An 18092-nucleotide genomic window follows, 5' to 3' on the forward strand; every position below is an offset into this window, starting at 1 on the left:
TGAAGTAATACAGTGTTCACAAACTCTGCAAGCTATCACACTCTGGCCCGCATTAGGAAAAACAACTTCGAACAACAGTAACACTTGTGAACATGGCCCATTGAGTTTTAAATATATTTTACACAGCTTTCTGAAACAAAGAAGTGTCTTCATCAGTTGAAGTAACATTTCTGGTTGTCTGACACAATGTAATTTATTCCATTAACAGGCACTCTTAAATAGAGGGAACATGGCATATACAGCTCTGGAAAAAAATAAGAGACCACTTAACATTGATTTCTGAACTTGGAGTGGTCTCTTATTTTTTCCAGAGCTGTATAGTTGGCAGGTTAACCATTCCTTTGTATTGAATTAAACTATCAATACTCACCTGGTCTATGGAAAACCATGAGCTCTGGTCTACATTACTACTATATCCCAGCCTTTAGCCAATGAGGATGTTTGGTAACCTGTAAAACCTGCTGGCCTTTGGCGAGTAAGTGAGCATCACTTAACAAGACAGCCTTACGTACTTAATTCACAAACCTATCCATCTTATAAAATATAATGCTTGCTGTTCATACTTGGTTTAAAAAGGTGATGTACAAGCAGCAGTTCAGAGACAAAAGGTACTTCTGCATCTGAAATATGGATTAGTTGAAAGAGACGATATTTACCAAACATTGGGGGACATATTTAATGACAAATCAACCGAGGTATTTTTCAACAGTAAGATCATGACTACTTCTACTACTTGGAAAATAAGACGGGTGAAGTCAGAATTATGCAGAAATATAAAAACAGAAACACGCAGACACTCAAGCAGGGTACCTGAGCAAATTTTAGATTAAGAGAGAAAAAAAACACAATCACAGGGAAATGCAGTTTGTGAAAGTCAAGGTATTGAAAAACTACTATCATGTTTCCATTTCAAAGGTCCTTTTTTGTCCTGTACAGTAAAATCATTATATCGACAACAGCAACATTTCACACCAATTTACAACTTTACTGCACATAACACAAGATATACAGTAGCAAAGCTTTTCATTAATTTCATATTCTCTAGTACTTTGTCTGGACATTCGCTGCCTTAGGAACCTTGACACTTAATGTGGAGAAGAACAAAGCAGCTTCTGGATCAACTGCCAAGTCACTTGCTGTTTGGTCCGAAAAACGTGAACCTAGTGCTGGAATATAAGTGAAAGATAAGCAGTTTCCTTTAGACCTGTTCTGTCACGACCAGAGGGGTTCTGGCTGAACTAAGTCAACCTTACCGGTTACCTAGGTCTAATATGGGTGTTGCTTTATAGACACCTATAAAACCTATTGCATTTTGACCCTTGAAGACTGGAAATTAAAAAGTTGTCAAGATGTGGGCAGGGAGAAGCATCTTCATAATCGGTGTGAATTGGTGGAGATAGAATGTGCATTGCTGATCTAGAATAAATAGGAAGATTCTTTTACTGTACATGTAAGCATTGGGGTTTATGAAACAGATCTATGGCCTTTAGTTTTGGCCACAGGTGTAAATAACATCCCAATACAATTCCCCCCCGTCCCCCTGCCAAAAGGCTAGAATAAGGATCTCTACACTTAGAGTGCAAATCCTTACCAGAGCCAGTTGATAGCTGTGAAGTTTTCATTAATATAATTTATGCAAAAAACTGGACTACTATTACTGCTGGATTTAGAATGGAAAAATAAAAACGGCACAATAGGAAGTCAAAGGCTTACAATTAGATGCACCTCTGGTAGTAAAAGACGACCGAAAAATCCTTAAATCAGAAACAAAGGCTGAAAGGAATGCCAAAAAAAAAAAAAAAAAACATGGACAGAATTAACGGGAAATGGACATCACAGGTTTATTCGACATTGATTTTGAACGATACTGGTGATGATCATGAAGCCTGGAGGGACAGCACTTCCCGATAACCCTCCGGCACAAATCCAAACAGGTTTACAACGTCATTAAAAAAAAAAAAAAAAAAAGATCAAGGTTTGTTCTTTTTCAGTTTGCAGCGACAGAAGCATGGTGTAGAAGTCATTTGACAACAAACAAAATAAATAGAAAGCACACATTTAGAAATTGCAAAAAAAAAAAAAAAAAAAAAAAGTCCATATTATTTGAAGCTTTTCAAATGTGACCTATTAAAAGTACAGTGCTCAGATTTCAAATACAAAGCTAAATTATAATTTGACGCCCACTGCATACATGAATTATCATTTTCAGACTGCTGAATTTCAGTGCTTTGAACAACTGTTTTACTGACTATTGTTAATTGTGCATGGTCTTGATTTTTTTTAATGGTTGCATTTTCACTTAACATGTCAGGATAAAATAATATGGAGGAAATGGACGGATTGGTCTTTCTGTACAAAGCAAAGAGTTTTACATGAGCTAGAGTACACAAAAAAGAAAGATGTGTCATCTATGGTTCCACCTTCCTTTTTACAGGCTGTCCCATTCATTTAGGTAACCTGAAGGGAGTATAGCATCTCTCTGCAACAATGGCTTAGTGGTAAAGCTGTTATTGAAGATGTTTTTATCTTGATTTGGAACCTGCAATGAAAGCGAGACCCTAGGTGTGCCATATATTCCTTAAGGGGTTGAAGGTTACTGTAAAAAAAAATGTAGTTCTGATGATCTCGCAGGGACAGTACGACTACATCATAATGCTACAGGAACTGGAAGATTCAGTGTTCATTTTTGAAAGAAAAACTTCAACAAAGGTGGGATAGAGGATTTGTAAAGGCATTTAGCCTAAGCGATTTGATGCATCTAAACATTTTACTATTTTACGCTTTGTGTGTTTCTATGTGTTAGAGCTGAGTTACCACACTGAGTTGCATGTCTGCACTGTGATGAGCCTTTAGTGCAAAACATTTTAAAACTAAAAGCATCTAGAATTCCACATCTTTGGGACAGTAAGACTGCATTATTAGGTCTTATTATTTACCAGCATAAAATAAAAAGTATCTGACTCATGTGGAGAATGATTCCCTACCAGAGGACAGTATGACTCGCAGATCTGCAGTCCATGTCCACCAGTCACAAAATGGGAAAAACTAATAAATAAGTTGTTTTAATTTGATTAAATAGTCATGTAATGGCCCTTCTGAAGGGATTCTCTTCACTTTGACTCTCAAAGACGGCATTTTTTCAAATCAAATTATGTACTGTAATTGAAATCAGTCTTCTGAAGCCCCAGGAAATCCTTCAATAACTACACGTTCACTCTGCTAACAGGGCTAAACATTGCTGCACTTGAGTCTCTCCACAGAATGACAATTCTGCCATGTGCTCTAACATGTTTTGCATACAAAATAATTTCACAGAGGTACTGTTGGGAGCTTGCATCATAGTACCCCTTTAACTGGTACATTTGTGTACCTTCTGTGTCTCACATATTCCTACTACTAACAGCTCCACTGAGAATCCAGTTACCATGTTTGATTAAAAAAAAAAAAAATGCATTATACAAAGTTAAACGCTCTACAATATACCATTTCAGACCAAAAATGTAAATAAAATGTTGGTTGGTTTTAAATGTAGGTCCATTCCAATTAAAAAAAACCAAGCAGATGAACAAAGCAGATGCACCACACTGCTTGATGGGCAGTTAAGAACGAGATGTCTTTATAAAATGAGGCATGCCCAACAGAATGTTTGTCATTCCCCAAATAAAACAAGTTTTGCTTTTAAACTAACTCCAGACTGCTACAGACACGCCCATTTATCCACAGAGAGGTAATAAGACACTTTATTAGCCTTTCCTTGAGAAACTCAAATTATGAATGAAAACGCTGAGCGAGGCATGTATTTGTTCTTGGGTGCTTGTAAACTTGAAGAGACAGCAAGTCCCCTTTTTTGTGTTTTTACTGCATCCTGGTGCCCAGTACACCCCAGTGGTCACTTCCCTTGACGTTGCTCACAGGCAGCATATCGCTTCAGCGCAAAGAAAAAGTCCTCGTATGTGACGTCTATGTGGGAAGGCAAAGAACTGCAAAACATGGAAAATAAGAGAATAAATGCTCAAATAAAAATATAAGTTACAACAGTCTACAAGAAACAGCCTCACTTGTAAAAACAATACAACATTGAAAGTCATGTTAAAATAGATTCATAAGCACAAAGCGGTCATAAACAGCTCTCTCAAATCCAGGCCTGAAAATTGTGGATTGGAAATTCATGCACCCATTTAGAGGGATATTTACATGAGTACTTGAGAAATGCTTCATCATTATCCCCTTACAATGCTGTAAGAACCTTGTAAATGTTTTCATTGGTGTATATTCATGCCTGGGTCTGTGTCTTTCCCTCTCTCAATACTTTGGAGCAGGGTGGGTAGACATGTGAAGCGATGATTAAATGCAACAGAATGTGTTTTACAGTCTGCCTTTAGGGGGGTGGATATACAGTTCTATACATTGTAATCGCACATACAAATTAAAAAGACTAAGAAAGGAAGAGCAAGCATAAACGAATGATATCAAAATACCATTGAATGGGTTGGTAATTCAGTGTGATGAATTTAAAATGATTTAAGTGGATTTTGCCAGGTAACCATATTCTGCTATTTTAGTTTATTCCAACACTTAAAACAAATTGCTATAGATTATATATCTTGTGAATGATAAAAAAATATTTCAACACTATTCCTAGCAAGCAGTGCCACCTAGTGTTTACGCTATTAACTGAAACATCAACAGTACATGGTAGAGTAGTCTTTGAATTTAAGCCAATATAACCATAACAGTGGTTAATAATAAACAGAGTATTTGTTTATCATAGTACAGCTGATGTGTCCAACTGGGATAGGTAGACTATAAATGATAATTCCTGCCCTGCATCCTTATGGGTGTTTCAATTGCAATGTATACTGCAGATGTGTTATGGTCCTGGAATTGACAGACAATATTAAAGCCTGCATTGACCGACTGACGAAAAATCCCATGGCGTTTATGACTGGGATTTCTTTGCACAAACAAGTACCTGCCTCAAACCAGCTGCGGCATCTCAGTATTTTTTTTAGGTCAGCATCCCCCGCCCTCCTTTTCACTCCGTGTTCAATGTCACTGAAATCGTGATCTCCTCAAATCAGTCTAGATTTTTTTTTCTTAAAAAATATATATATATATATATATTTTTTTTTTACAAGTATACAGTACAGTTAAGGGACATACAAAACTGCAAAACTAAGGTAGTAGAGGTAGTATAAGTTAAAACCACTAAAATTTAGTGCATCTGTGATCTATTCATGAGGGAGGGATTTGAATTTTCTCAGGCTGTAATTACTTAAACAGTGAAACCACAGACCTAAAGGAAAACAACAGCAGTGCCATCTCATATCCATATCTGCTATTCCTGTCAGGCAACAAGAAACAAGTGGTATAAATAAGAAAAATGCTAAATTAAGAGAGAAAACATGACACATACAAGAAATGTAGGCTACCCATTATTTTTTCAAGTTTTGTGCTGACAAGGTTCTTGCAAAGCTTGATTAAGGTCACACCTCCCTCAAGGGATAGCTGAGATTTAATGGGGGTTAAAATCCGTCAAACTTCAGCCGTGAAACTGAATTAATGCGCATCTTAGGCATAGCAAAGTGCTTAAACATATTTTTAGGGATGGAAGTCAGACACTTACATAAACTCTGTTAGTCTGATTTGCCAGGGGAGAAATCCTAGCGTGCTGTCCACGGGGCCAAACTTTAGCACTAAGTCGGGATCTGGCAGATTTTTCGTACCTGGTGAAAAAAGTACAAAAAAAATTAAATACTATTTAAAATCAGGTTTAAAAATATTAAAAGTAATGATGGTCTTGTAAATAAAGGTAATGCATACCATATTGCTGAATTATACACATTTAAGAAAGGAAGGGATTAGAAAATAGAATGCCATGCTCATGCCACTCAAATATTTGCTCAAGTGGTCAAACAGATTACATGTAGCAATGCAGAGACAAATATTGTGACATGACCAGCAAATATAAAATTATGGAAGAAAAAAAGTTACACTTGACAATACAGTTCTACTCCCCATCAAAAAAACAACTAAGAAAGGAATTCAGAAAAAACACTTTCAAAAGCCTTTGTCTTGTCATACCCTCATTCACCCCCCACCCCCACCTGAGGCAAATTCCATGATCCAGAGACTCCGCAAAACCTTAAAGGGTAGAGAATGCACGTACGCAGTTTGCACTCCGCAGTAGCCCCCACAGCAGTCCCTTGAATCAAACAATCAATCATGTAAAATAATGGCGACAGTTCTGGGTGGTGAAACAATTTCGTATGACTACAAACAGACTGATCTTTCGGAAAAATTGGGTGATGGGTCCATCAAACGTGCATACAATGTTTATTTTTAGTTATGCGACTTTTCTGAATTTCCCCCACTGACTTGCAGCAAAGCAGCTCCATAGTTAGCACCCACGTGACATCACAGCATAGTTTTTGATCTGATTTCTGGTACATAGAATTAGCTGGACAATTACTCAAGACATCTTTTCAGACTGTACTTGTAATTTAGTCTTTCATTCTCCTGTAAGATTGCACTTATACAATGTTTTGTCATACTCTTGCCTTTGCATTAATAGCACTTGTTTATTTTGATTTCACCTATGCTCCCTCTCCATATGTTCTTAACTTTGACTTAACATCTTGTCTACTTTTACAATCTAGGACGTAAGACCTTATACATTAAACAATATATCTCCTATAAATTCTAAGTTTGTAAAATGTATTATGCCTGAACTGCATTGTATTACTGCACTTTGTATTGCCGTTATATTATGTAAGTCGCCCTGGACAAGGGCGTCTGCTAAGAAAAACATAATAAGGGAAGCAGCACTGAGTCAAAGTCACTCTGATAACAGTCATGTGTCTAGCTGTCTGCTGATTGTCAGTTTGTGACAATGAATCATACCACACGCTGATTAAAAAATAACATACTATAGTGTAATCACAGAAAAGACTCTTGTAACTATTTAAATTAAATGAAAGTAATTGTGGGAGGCTAGGAACACTCAAAAGGAAGCTGTGGTACTACCAACGCACATTGTGGCCTTACAGCATCTAATAATCACCCAGCATACAGACTGTGAGGACTGGGAAGAGCACTGTAGTAAATTCATACATCTCTCGTCAGGCCGGCTGCAACTCACTCCTGCTCGTCAGGATTGCATGATGTTCACTCTCCATCTTGAAGCAGTTTGGAGAAAGGCCAATGAATCAATATTTATACCAGGCCTCAATTTTACCATTTTTACCCCCATTCTTTCTAATTACTCTTGAGCCTTTACAAAACGATAGTTGATTTGATCAGTCAAAGCATATTGGAATTGTCACATTGTCCTCAAAGCATAGTGTTACAGGGAATTACTGAAAGGTAAATGACAGAAAAATCACAGTAATAAAGGACATTTAAGAAGAAACTGATAATGGCTTCAAGTGTCCTATGTCAGCGGGTACATGAATGCTCAAAGGCAGATCCCTTCAAGGCACACTGGACCTGCAGTTGTAGCACCAGAAGAGCTCTTCAGTCACCGTCTCATGCTGTGCATGCTAAAACTCAGCTGCATTGCTGCAATGCTAATGATTGACTCTGGGGCTCAACCAGTAGGAGATCCTCAAATAAATTCTCTGCCAGACTCATTTAGACTGAGAACTAGAGGGGAAAATGATATTTCAATACAATCACTTATTCACTCCTCATAACGTTCCAGCGCAGTGTGATTTCTGGCCTGGTGCTGAGGAGTGCTGCTGTGACTCAGCTCTGTGGAGCATCAGTAGAGCTGGCTGCACAACCCACATTTCTATCAGACTACAAACTGAGACCACAGCATAGAGTCACACAAGGTATATACACAGTATATTCTAAATCATCATCAGCCTATATCAATTCACTGCTGGATGATGGCCTCCTCAAAATGTTTCCACTTGCTTCGATCTGCATCTTCTCTTTTCCATGTCACACCTACAAAGTTTATCATTTAATCTTCCCATATTTTATATAGTTGTCTTTTAGGTCTTTTTAGTCTATTGGAAAGCTTCCTTTGTCTATCTTTGATGTGTTATTCTTGAAATGTGTGCATCTTACTGCCATTTTAGCTTTCAATTATGTCCAATTTTCTTTTGTTCGAAGATCCATTTATTTATTTTTCTATCTCCTTGTTTTTCCATGCAGACATCTTTCCATGCTTCATGTCTTCTGCAGTTTACTTATATAATTATTGCACAGTTTTAAGTGATAATCATGTGAAAACCATATGATTATCCTCATTTGCTAGTATTAATGTACAAAACAAAGTGTGATACAGGCAAAACTTTTGCATCTTATATTGCTAAAAGTAGACAATGTATAGTGTAAATATTTATGAATTTGGTTTATAGATGGTAAGGTAGACTGCAATGATTGGAAAAACTGAAATCCCATTTCCATCATGAATGTGTCTGATCAGGTGTGCCATTATGTTTAAATAAAGTAAAATCATAATTAGTGATCACATTAACTGCCTACATTTAGAACTAATTGAATTTGAAATGGTCACTTTAGCACATAAACATTAGAAGGCCGAACCAGTCACCAGCTTACCTCTGAGGAGAGAGTCCACCATATTTACATCTATATCTGAGGCTCTCCTCTCCTTCTGCTCCACCAACTGGCACAGCTTCTGCGCTGCTCTCACTATACTGGGCTTCCCGTCCTCTGGGGAGAGCACCTTCACAGCAGCTTGACACGACAGAACTGCAAGCAAAGCACACAACTGTCAGCAGCAGCCCAGCTTCATCAGCTACCTGCACTGAGGTGATAGATCATCAGCACCCACCGCCAGTGCAGGTCAGAGAATTCCTGTTCACTCAAGCTGAGAGTCTGTCATTGGGTTTATTGCTATTCAGCGGAAACTTTCAGTGCAAATCATGAGTAATTGCATCTAAAAATGACACAGTAAAAATACCCACATGCTCAATGCCTCACACAAAACAAACTTAATGTTATGATGAAGGGAATGGTTGATGCGTTTCTACAGTCTGAGTACTGGTCTGGCAACACTGAATAAATATGGGTAACCTTGTGTATGTCAACAGACATGCCATGCCTGAAATGCATTACCCTTTTTGGGCTTGAAGGAGTGAATGTAATTTTTATGATTTGCCAGTTAAACTGCAAGCTGTTTTCTAAACTCATTAACAGTTGAGTGCAACAGAATGAATGATATTCAAAAGAATGACAAAACACTTTAGGGAATCCCACACTCAATTACGAAATGTAATTGAAGATTTGATAAAGCACACTAATCCTATCACACTATGAATAGAAGAGATCTTAATTGCTTGGCCAGTAAAGACATTCAGTACAGCAGTAACAGTACAGGCTATGAAAAAAGGACAATTCCAACTTCTTCTAAAACATTCCAAAACAGAACTTACCATCTTAACAACATTATAAGAAGGATTCTAAGCTGAGACACAATTTTGATGACATCTGTCAATTATATGGTTTGGATCAGTTAAAAAAATGTTGACTGTGGTAAAACTTCAAACATTTGTTCACAAATAGCTCTTTGTTCTATTATTTTCAGCTGGAACTCATTCCCTTTCTTCAGCACAAAAATTAAAGCAATTCCCAGGGTCCTTTATTTTTCTGATGGGTTTGTATGGGAAATACAAGACTTGGTTCAACTTTCTCTCCATCTGTCAGCATAGTAAAGCTTACTTCAGCCACAGAAAGGGCAATTATAGAAGACAATCATCCTTGACTTCAAGGGAAGAACATACCTAGAGAAAGATCTGAATAGGAAATCTACCTACTCACCTTGGTGATCCACTTTCTCATTACTATAGTTTAAAAATTCAACGGAGTACTTTGAACTGTCCAGACCAAGTAGGTCTTGTTGTTGCTTTAGGATTTCATCCATGAGTCTGGAATTATTTCTCCTGAAGATACCTGCAAAACAAAGAAACAGAATATGCAGTATAATCCAAAACTTTACATTAAACAGACACATGTACCAATCAATACTTGTCAGAGAAAGGATATGAGCATATTCGTAACCAAGAAGAAAAGGTTGTTTCCTCCCATCTATCAGTAGAAAACAAGTACAAGAGCACAGCCGAATCAGAATTTCATTTTACACTTCATACAGATATGGTAAGCTAAAATACAGTCATGTGGTATGATTGCATGGAGCAATGCATTCAGTTTTAAATGTATTATAAAAGGTAATCATGCAAATCAGTTAAATTTTCCTATTTCCATCAATATTTATATGAAAAGGTAAAAAAAAGCATCTTGGCCAAAGTGTTGGTCACAAAAACAAGGAGAATCGCATTAGTATTAAGATATGCACATATTCAGAGGAATGGAATGGAATGACTTTAGTCCTAGACAAATAGACAAATTCAACCATATATACAAATATTGCTCAGACTGTGCAGGTGATTATTTACTGTCTTTCTGTTTCTCTAGATAAAGTGACCCTAACATTCCTCACAACGTTCCCTTACTAAGCAAACTGTTCTACGAATTTCAAAATGGTTTTAGTTATTGTTTTCCTTTGTATCTGTTAAACTATTTATAAACAGATGCATACAAATATATCGTATGGAAAATAAGTCCAAAAGTAGAGTTCAAAGTAACCAACTGCTCAGTATTTCTAATCCAATGCGTTTTTCAAATTAATCAGAAGCCTTGCCTTGGCCCCTTTTCATACAGCAAGGCCTTAAAAGCCAGCAAAGCTTGCAATTCTGTTCACAGAGCTACTCTAGTTAAATTACAGGCCGTTCCATTTCAGTGTACTTGTCAGGCCTTGAAGAGCTCATTAAATGTACAGTATTTAAGCATCTAAGACGATTTGCTGAACAGTAATCATGCATCTTAAGATCTTAAGAGCCCTAACCTGCAGGGTTGTATCTGTCTGTGTTGAAAATCCATGGCCACTTGAAGTAACTGTCTGCATTTTAACACCATGAGTGGATTATGACACACACCATGTGGTGTAAACTATTTTAAAGATTGCATAATGGCCTATATGGTTTATTTCCCCCCTGCTTCTTATAATGTAGTAACATTATGTAAAGTTGGACATCCGAAAGTAGTCTTCAACTGGAGTGGATGAAGCCGCTAATGCTGAAATGAGTCTGTAGTAGTCAAGTTATTTGTTCTGAAATATTTGCATGTAAAAATATGCATATTAAGGCTTTTCCAAGCATTTCTTACACACTCGACATCATGAATACTATTCCAAAGTAGGAGTATGCAGAGAAATAAAACATCCAGAAAGATTGCGTTTATGTTAAGAGGGATTATGGAAGAGGTGTAAGATGCCACATTTATGTCTTTTAAATAAGTAAATCATTAATAACTAAAATCCAACATCAAAAATTAATATACCTTTAAACAAAAACAAATAAACAGGTAACCTAAATAACTGCAGTCAAAACTGTAGATGCTGTGTCTGCGGTGGCAGAACGGAGGATGAATCTGTGCTCAACAAACTCTGAAAACATTAATCTCAGGCGGGCCCAAGTACATTTTGGCTGATACGTAAATCATGCATCTTCTGGTTTATCAAGTGCTGTGCTATCTGTGAAAGCATTACAAGAATATTATAGTTTATCTAAGTCAAAATAAACATGGGACTACTTCATGCCTTTTCAACCAATATACAAAAACATTTTTACATTGTGAAACAATATACAGAACTATTGCTCTGATTTGCAAGGTAGTAATTTACTGGTTTCCTTTTCTCTAGAGAAGATCAGATAAAATGAACAAAAAGCTAAACTCATCACAACCTTCTTCCTGATATTTACAGCACCTGAACACAAATGAAACAGCTGCCAACAAGCTGAATGAAGGAAAGGATTAAATGAGGCTGGTCTTCACAAACCAGCCAGGGAAAGGCAAGAAAAACAGCCTGAGTGTCAAGTTCAACCTGTTTCCTTAAGACAATGTCTTGCGAGCCATTAGTCATCTGTGGGATTTATTTGCACTTCAAACCCCGTTAGGACACAAAATAAAATGGTGAACAAAATTGCATTTAAGATACTAACACACGACTAATATCAGAGTAGGCGATATGAAAATAGCTGGCAGGTTAAGCGGAGGTACATTGAAAAAGTATATAGGTCAATAGACGTTATAAACCACAGCAAATCAGAGCATTACAATGCATTAAGATCCACAACACCTTTATATGCAATACAATCAAATGATTAGCCAAGTTTACACTTTCTTGTTTGAAGTATTCGTCATAGTACAACTACAACAGAAACGCGATCAGTTCGTCATCTTCACTTCCTGATGCTCGCGGATGTGACATATCTGAAAATATTGCATTTAAATGGCATGATTTTTTTGGAAATGCAGCGTTTTTTGTTTTGTGTGTTTGTGCGATATAGCTTACCATGATTATCGTAGACACTGACATAAGAGATCCCTACTGCCATGCACCAAACCACCAAGTTGGCAATGTCTGTGTAACACGGCTCCTCTTCTGCGATCAACAAGCCGACGTGCATCGGGAGCTTCTCCAGAGACGTCCCGTCGGCTCTCCAGCGGACCCGCCTGCAGCTCCTCTTCCCGGCTGCCGGAACCAGCTTCTTGTTGTTGTGGATGTGGTTGTGGAACCCAAACGTGACCGGCACCAGCACCGCCGCCACGGCTCGCTTCCACAGCCGCCAGTTCCAGTTCCATATCCGAACTCGGAACCAAGTCAGGAGCGTCCGCTGGAGGTGGAGGACAGCATGCAGGAGCCGCCACACAAACTCGTACACTACCGCCATCGCACAGAGTCCCACACGCGTTTCTACGGACCTTGTTCTTTCTCAAGAATTCACACTGTGCGGCATTTCAGTCCTTAAAGCGACAGACGCACATCTATCTGGTCGGGGAAGCCAGCTACTTCACTGCCAACACCTCAGTGCGCCGGCCGCCATCTTTCAAACTTTGACCTTTCCTCTTTGAACTCGCAGTATTACATGGAGCTCGGCGATAGGCCCCTGCGCCTGGTTACGTCTAACTGACGGATGATACTACCATAGACACACAATATCACTGATCTACCCCTTATCAGAGTCTGTAGATAAGAGAAAGCTGAGTGTGAGGCTTCAGCCCGCCATCTTGGGTGAGATTAAACTCCACTCTTGAAACTGCTGTAATGTACGTTAACATGCAACGTTTTAGCGATCTTATTTATTTAGCTTCAAGAAAAAGTAATTTCAAAGCTTCGGTCATTTATTTAATTATGTATTTCTTAGCACTTATCCAGGGCGACTTGCAAAACGTTTAGAGGGAACTGACAGGACGATATGGTCTTTGTCTACATAGAAATGGTAGGAGATACTAAATATTAAAAATAATAATTAATTGTCTCCCATAATGAGAGTATTTTCCCCTGTAACTGCATCTCAAGTGGAAAAGCAATCCCACCCACACCAACAGCTGTGCCATGACGGGGCTGACCTATATATATATATATATATATATATATATATATATATATATATATATATATAGTAATCACACTTCATCAAGGGTATACATTTGGAGGCTACTGCATAATTGCTAGGGTTAGAATAATACATTTCAAGTATTTCTAAAACGATTTTAAAAGTGTGTATTTGTTCATATAACATGTTTTATTCATTTTAGATTGTTCTATATATATTTAGTTTTGTAGTTTTTATTTGAAGCTATTTATATTTATATTTAGTATTTGCAGTTCAATGATCTTCTCAACAGATGTACTCTGCCACTTCTGAGGCAATAATAATAATAATAATAATAATTATTATTATTATTATTATTATTATTATTATTATTATTATTATTATTATTATTATTTCTTGGCAGACGCCCTTATCCAGATAAAATAATATAAAATAAGTTGGCACCAGCCATCAGTTTAAAAGTGTAGTTGTCGCTCTAGAGACATAGCTGCCATACGCAAGAATAGGTGATCTTATTACCACTGAAGATTGCCGAGCACTTACATTGATTTAATAAAGTATCTCCACCTAGAGGAATCTGTCGTTAATGACAGACATAATATAATGGAAGTGAATGATTGTTTAAAGTAAACCTTGAACAAACCATGCACTATGTAGTTTGATTTTTGTGATCGTTGTGCAATACAGTAGTTCACTCCAGCCTTTAGTGACCTAAACAACAAATGATTAATATTAATATCCTATACATATTGTATTGAAATTACATTTGGAAATATGTGTGTAATGTAAATCTAAAGACAAAGATTAAGACCAGAGCATAAATGAATGTTCATTCTTGTTGTCCATGTTCACCACCACTGTAATACTAGAAAGTTTTTTTCATTTCAATGTAACATCTTAAGTACATTATAATGAGATATTATTATCTGACCAGTCAGGTTTTTGTTATCACTTAATTTGTTTTAATAAAGTCAGTTATTAAAGTACAAAATTAATGGATGAGATGTAAAATATTATACTTTCCATTATGAGATTTTAAAAAAGTAGAAGGGTAGCATCCTGAAATTAGTAGTATCAAGATTGTCTGTTGTGATGCAATGACACATAGAACTAAATTAATCAAAATGTTTTACAAGCACTGCAAAGGGAACCTAAGGTACACATATCATTATGAATAAATGTTTCAGGTGCTTTCTCCCCCTTACATAAACAAAAACATAATTTACAAAAATATGAATCTAAAAATGAATGAAACACAAACTATGCAGAAATACTTTAATTTGCATCAGTCAAGTACCTTGGCATTTAAAGAACCAATAAAGACTACTCTGTATCATAGTCATAGTATTCTTCAAAATCTGCCGGCTCCATTTGCCCTGTCCTGTCTATACTTGGACTGATCCTCACTTGGCTGTCTTGAATGGTTTCCCGAATGTATTCCTCACACTTATCCTGAGCCCTGAGATGAGCCCGCCAATTCTCCCCCTGTGGGTGGAGGAGATCAAGGCAGAGGTCACTGCGGACCTCAACGTGCCTCGCCAGCAATCTCCTCTTGACCCTGAGGAGTTCACAGCTGCAGTTCCAAGGATTGCCATCCAGGTAAACCTTTCTCAGCCTGGGAAGCATTTCCAGAGCAAGCAAGCTTAGAGTGGACAGCTTGTTGTTCCTCAGGTTCAACACCTGGAGTCTCCTGAGGTTCTTGAGTTCTTGTTCTCCAACAACTTTGATGTGGTTTCCCTTCAGATCCAGCCGAACCAGTGTCTCAGGAAGCCTGGGGGTGTAATAAACAAAAAAACAAACAATCAAGGTTCACTCAACAGTTTTTTCTTCCTTTTTAGACATTAGTTCAAGCTGTGTTGTTTTCATAATTTATTATTTTGAATATACATAGCCTGTTATTTTGTTGCCTTATGCATCATAATCTATAAATACTTAAATACACAAGTAAATAAATACGTAACATTCAAGGGCTTGTAGTCCTTAAGCATATCAATTAACCTGACCAGAGGGAGGCCTTACCCATCTGGAATGGCGGGGAGGGAGTTTTGCTCCAGTGCCAGGTTTGTCAAGTGCAGGCAGTTCCTCAGGGCTCCTGCTTCAATGTGCTGGATGTTGTTGTTCTCCAGAAACAGATGTTTCAAAAGTTTCATTCCTGCAAGGTGTTGCTGGGTGACTTCCTTAATCATATTCTGTCGAAAGTCCAACTTTTCCAGTTTCAGTGTCAGTCTGCTTGGCAGCACCCTGATGTGGTTTCCAGAGAGCTCCAAAATGGTGAGGTTAGGCAGGCAAAGGCTACCATCAATGGAAACCAGCTTGTTATGGGACACAGACAAAACTGAAAGATGGTTCAGATGGCTCATTTCCCGGCTTCTCAGTGCCCTTATCTGATTTTTATCTAAATTCAGGGACCACAGTGAACGTGGGAGGTCTTGTGGAACTTTGACAAGATGATTGTCAGACAGACTTAAAGTCTTCAGGGACTGTAAAGATGTAAAAAATCTTGAAGGCAAGGATGTAATTCTGTTATTCCTTATGCTAAACTGTCTGAGCTGAGGCAGATTCGGAGAACCCAGTATAGATGCAATATGATTTCCATCTAGATAAAGACTTTCCAACTTCACCAGAGAAGAAAGTGTGTTTGCATGAATGGTGGATAGGAGGTTGTTTTGAAGGTCAAGAACATGCAGATTTTTTAATCCATCAAAAGCTGACTCTTGTAGGTTCTGTATCCTATTATTCCCCAGCTTGAGAATTTCCAGGCTGTGGGGAAGTCCATGTGGCACGTGTTTTAACTTGTTCTTTGGGAGGTCCAGGGATTTTAAATGGCTATGGATCTGAAAAGTATTGAATTCGATTGATTCTACTCCACATGATGACAAAATAATTTCTTCAAGTCCTGTCAATCCGGTAAAATCACTTATCTGAAAAGTACATCAAAAGAGGTTTTAATTCTAGATACTGTGAGCGGCTGCTTTATACCAGTAATTTTCTTTTAATCATGTCAGAGGAATATACTCATATATCTTTTAACATTGCAATAGGTTAACTCCTGACTTCTATACAAATACATAAGCAATTTAATTTGTTTTCCCTGGCATAGGAGCATTCAGTGATGAAATTGAGCTGTTCTCACAATTTTTGTCTTGTAGAATCTGACTTAGAGAAACCTGGTAAATTATGATGAAAATATTTTAATAACTAGCTTGCATCAGATATATATATATATATATATATATATATATATATATATATATATATATATATATATATATATACTACATAATACATTATATAATTACTACATAATACCTTATATATAGCCTTTATATTATAAATACTTTTATATTACTACATACTATATTTAAAACAATATATTCTGTAAGCCCATAGCCATTACATCATTAGTTGGGTGTCCAAACTATTTAGTGATGGAAATGAATGGAGAAAGACATAGTCTATAGTAAAATATTAGTTCAGTAAGCTAAGAGTTAGTAATCAGAAAGTGTTTACAGGAGGCAACAGTGTTTTTATAAAATAATTTGGAATAAACAATTCAAAGAGGGATGATGTGTTTCTAATATTTTTAACTTTATAACAAAAAGATGCTCTGACCAGCATGTCAAATAGCATTTGATTATTTATACAAAGTTATTGGGAAAGAACACTTCTCATAATTTAAATTTCAATATGTGTTTTTAAGGTTTATACTACAGTTGATTATTTATATACAATTAATTTAATGCTTACTACACTACATATATTATTATATATATTTACACACCCTCTCATATATATTATATATATATATATATATATATATATATATATATATACATATATAGATAATATTGGAAAGAATATAAGCTTAACATCAATGCTTTTTAGTATAGTCTCTATAGTACATAGTACAGCAAGATTTCACTGACAAGTACTGACAGTGAATAGTCAGCTGGTTTAGTCTTGGCCTTACCTTTAACTCCTTTATGTGGTTGTATCCCAGGTTCAGTTGTTTTATATCCCTTGCAATACCAGGAGGTACAGCATGCAGCCTGTAGCATTGCATTGACTTTGCATTTTCACATACACATTTCTTTGGGCATTGATTGTTACAACTGTAGCTGTAGTTCTGCATGAAGAAACACATTAAAACCAAAAGAAACTGCATCATGGAAACACAGCTAAGTGAGGTGTTTCAGTCCGCACACAGCACTCTCAGTAATCTTTTGTCTGAATCAGAGCTTATATAGCAGGACTTCCTACTAACTAATGCTGGTAAGAGTATGTTTTCTCATGCCTATTTGGAACAATACTACAGATTTTTATCTTGGTTAAAAAATAACATTTAACACTTACAAAGAACTGACCTAACAGTCATAGATTGCTCCTCTGTTTGTAGACATGAGAAACGGTGATAAACAATATATTGCCCTTTCTGTAAAGCACAGACAATCTCCCTTTCTTCATTCAGTTTTTAGGGCTTAAAAAAAACAAAACCTATGTTTTTATTATAGTGTCTGTGTATTTTCTTTTTTCTTTTATAAGGGGTCCTTCTAAGCTGCCATTGACTTCTTGAAAAAGATAACGAGACAGAGATTAATTAGCAACCAATCCTTAAATTTGGTCTCTGTTGTCATTTGATAACATTTGTTGCCACAGGTGTCC

The 18092-nt window shown here is 36.8% G+C and overlaps 2 protein-coding genes across 2 annotated transcripts; both read right to left on the reverse strand.

Annotated features, from left to right (window-relative positions):
- Nucleotides 1–1816: 1816 nt before the first annotated feature.
- nus1 (NUS1 dehydrodolichyl diphosphate synthase subunit) lies at nt 1817–12947 on the reverse strand. The gene is made up of 5 exons (XM_066707670.1): nt 12386–12947; nt 9793–9924; nt 8572–8724; nt 5627–5726; nt 1817–3980 (listed from the first exon to the last, which is right to left on the reverse strand). Exons 1-5 carry the CDS (start codon nt 12762–12764, stop codon nt 3890–3892), a joined length of 855 nt encoding a protein of 284 aa, XP_066563767.1. The 5' UTR covers nt 12765–12947; the 3' UTR covers nt 1817–3889.
- Nucleotides 12948–14699: 1752 nt separating this feature from the next.
- LOC136741104 (nephrocan-like) lies at nt 14700–17620 on the reverse strand. Its single transcript, XM_066698906.1, has 3 exons — nt 17401–17620; nt 15450–16351; nt 14700–15201 (listed from the first exon to the last, which is right to left on the reverse strand). Exons 1-3 carry the CDS (start codon nt 17596–17598, stop codon nt 14754–14756), a joined length of 1548 nt encoding a protein of 515 aa, XP_066555003.1. The 5' UTR covers nt 17599–17620; the 3' UTR covers nt 14700–14753.
- Nucleotides 17621–18092: the final 472 nt, after the last annotated feature.

Source organism: Amia ocellicauda, chromosome 1 (assembly GCF_036373705.1).
Source record: "Amia ocellicauda isolate fAmiCal2 chromosome 1, fAmiCal2.hap1, whole genome shotgun sequence".
Taxonomy (NCBI): Eukaryota; Metazoa; Chordata; class Actinopteri; order Amiiformes; family Amiidae; genus Amia; species Amia ocellicauda.

What these genes read in the sequence shown, in the direction of transcription:
- nus1 (XM_066707670.1), bottom strand. Translation starts at nt 12,764, where the DNA reads ATGGCGGTAGTGTACGAGTTTGTGTGGCGGCTCCTGCATGCTGTCCTC. An exon ending in CAGTGTCTACGATAATCATG is followed by an intron (nt 9,925 to 12,385) that starts GTAAGCTATATC and finishes TTTGTTTTGCAG; the next exon opens with GTATCTTCAGGAGAAATAAT. An exon ending in TGAGAAAGTGGATCACCAAG is followed by an intron (nt 8,725 to 9,792) that starts GTGAGTAGGTAG and finishes CTTTGCTTGCAG; the next exon opens with TTCTGTCGTGTCAAGCTGCT.
- LOC136741104 (XM_066698906.1), bottom strand. Translation starts at nt 17,598, where the DNA reads ATGATGCAGTTTCTTTTGGTTTTAATGTGTTTCTTCATGCAGAACTAC. An exon ending in ACCACATAAAGGAGTTAAAG is followed by an intron (nt 16,352 to 17,400) that starts GTAAGGCCAAGA and finishes TGTACTTTTCAG; the next exon opens with ATAAGTGATTTTACCGGATT. An exon ending in CTCCCCGCCATTCCAGATGG is followed by an intron (nt 15,202 to 15,449) that starts GTAAGGCCTCCC and finishes TTACACCCCCAG; the next exon opens with GCTTCCTGAGACACTGGTTC.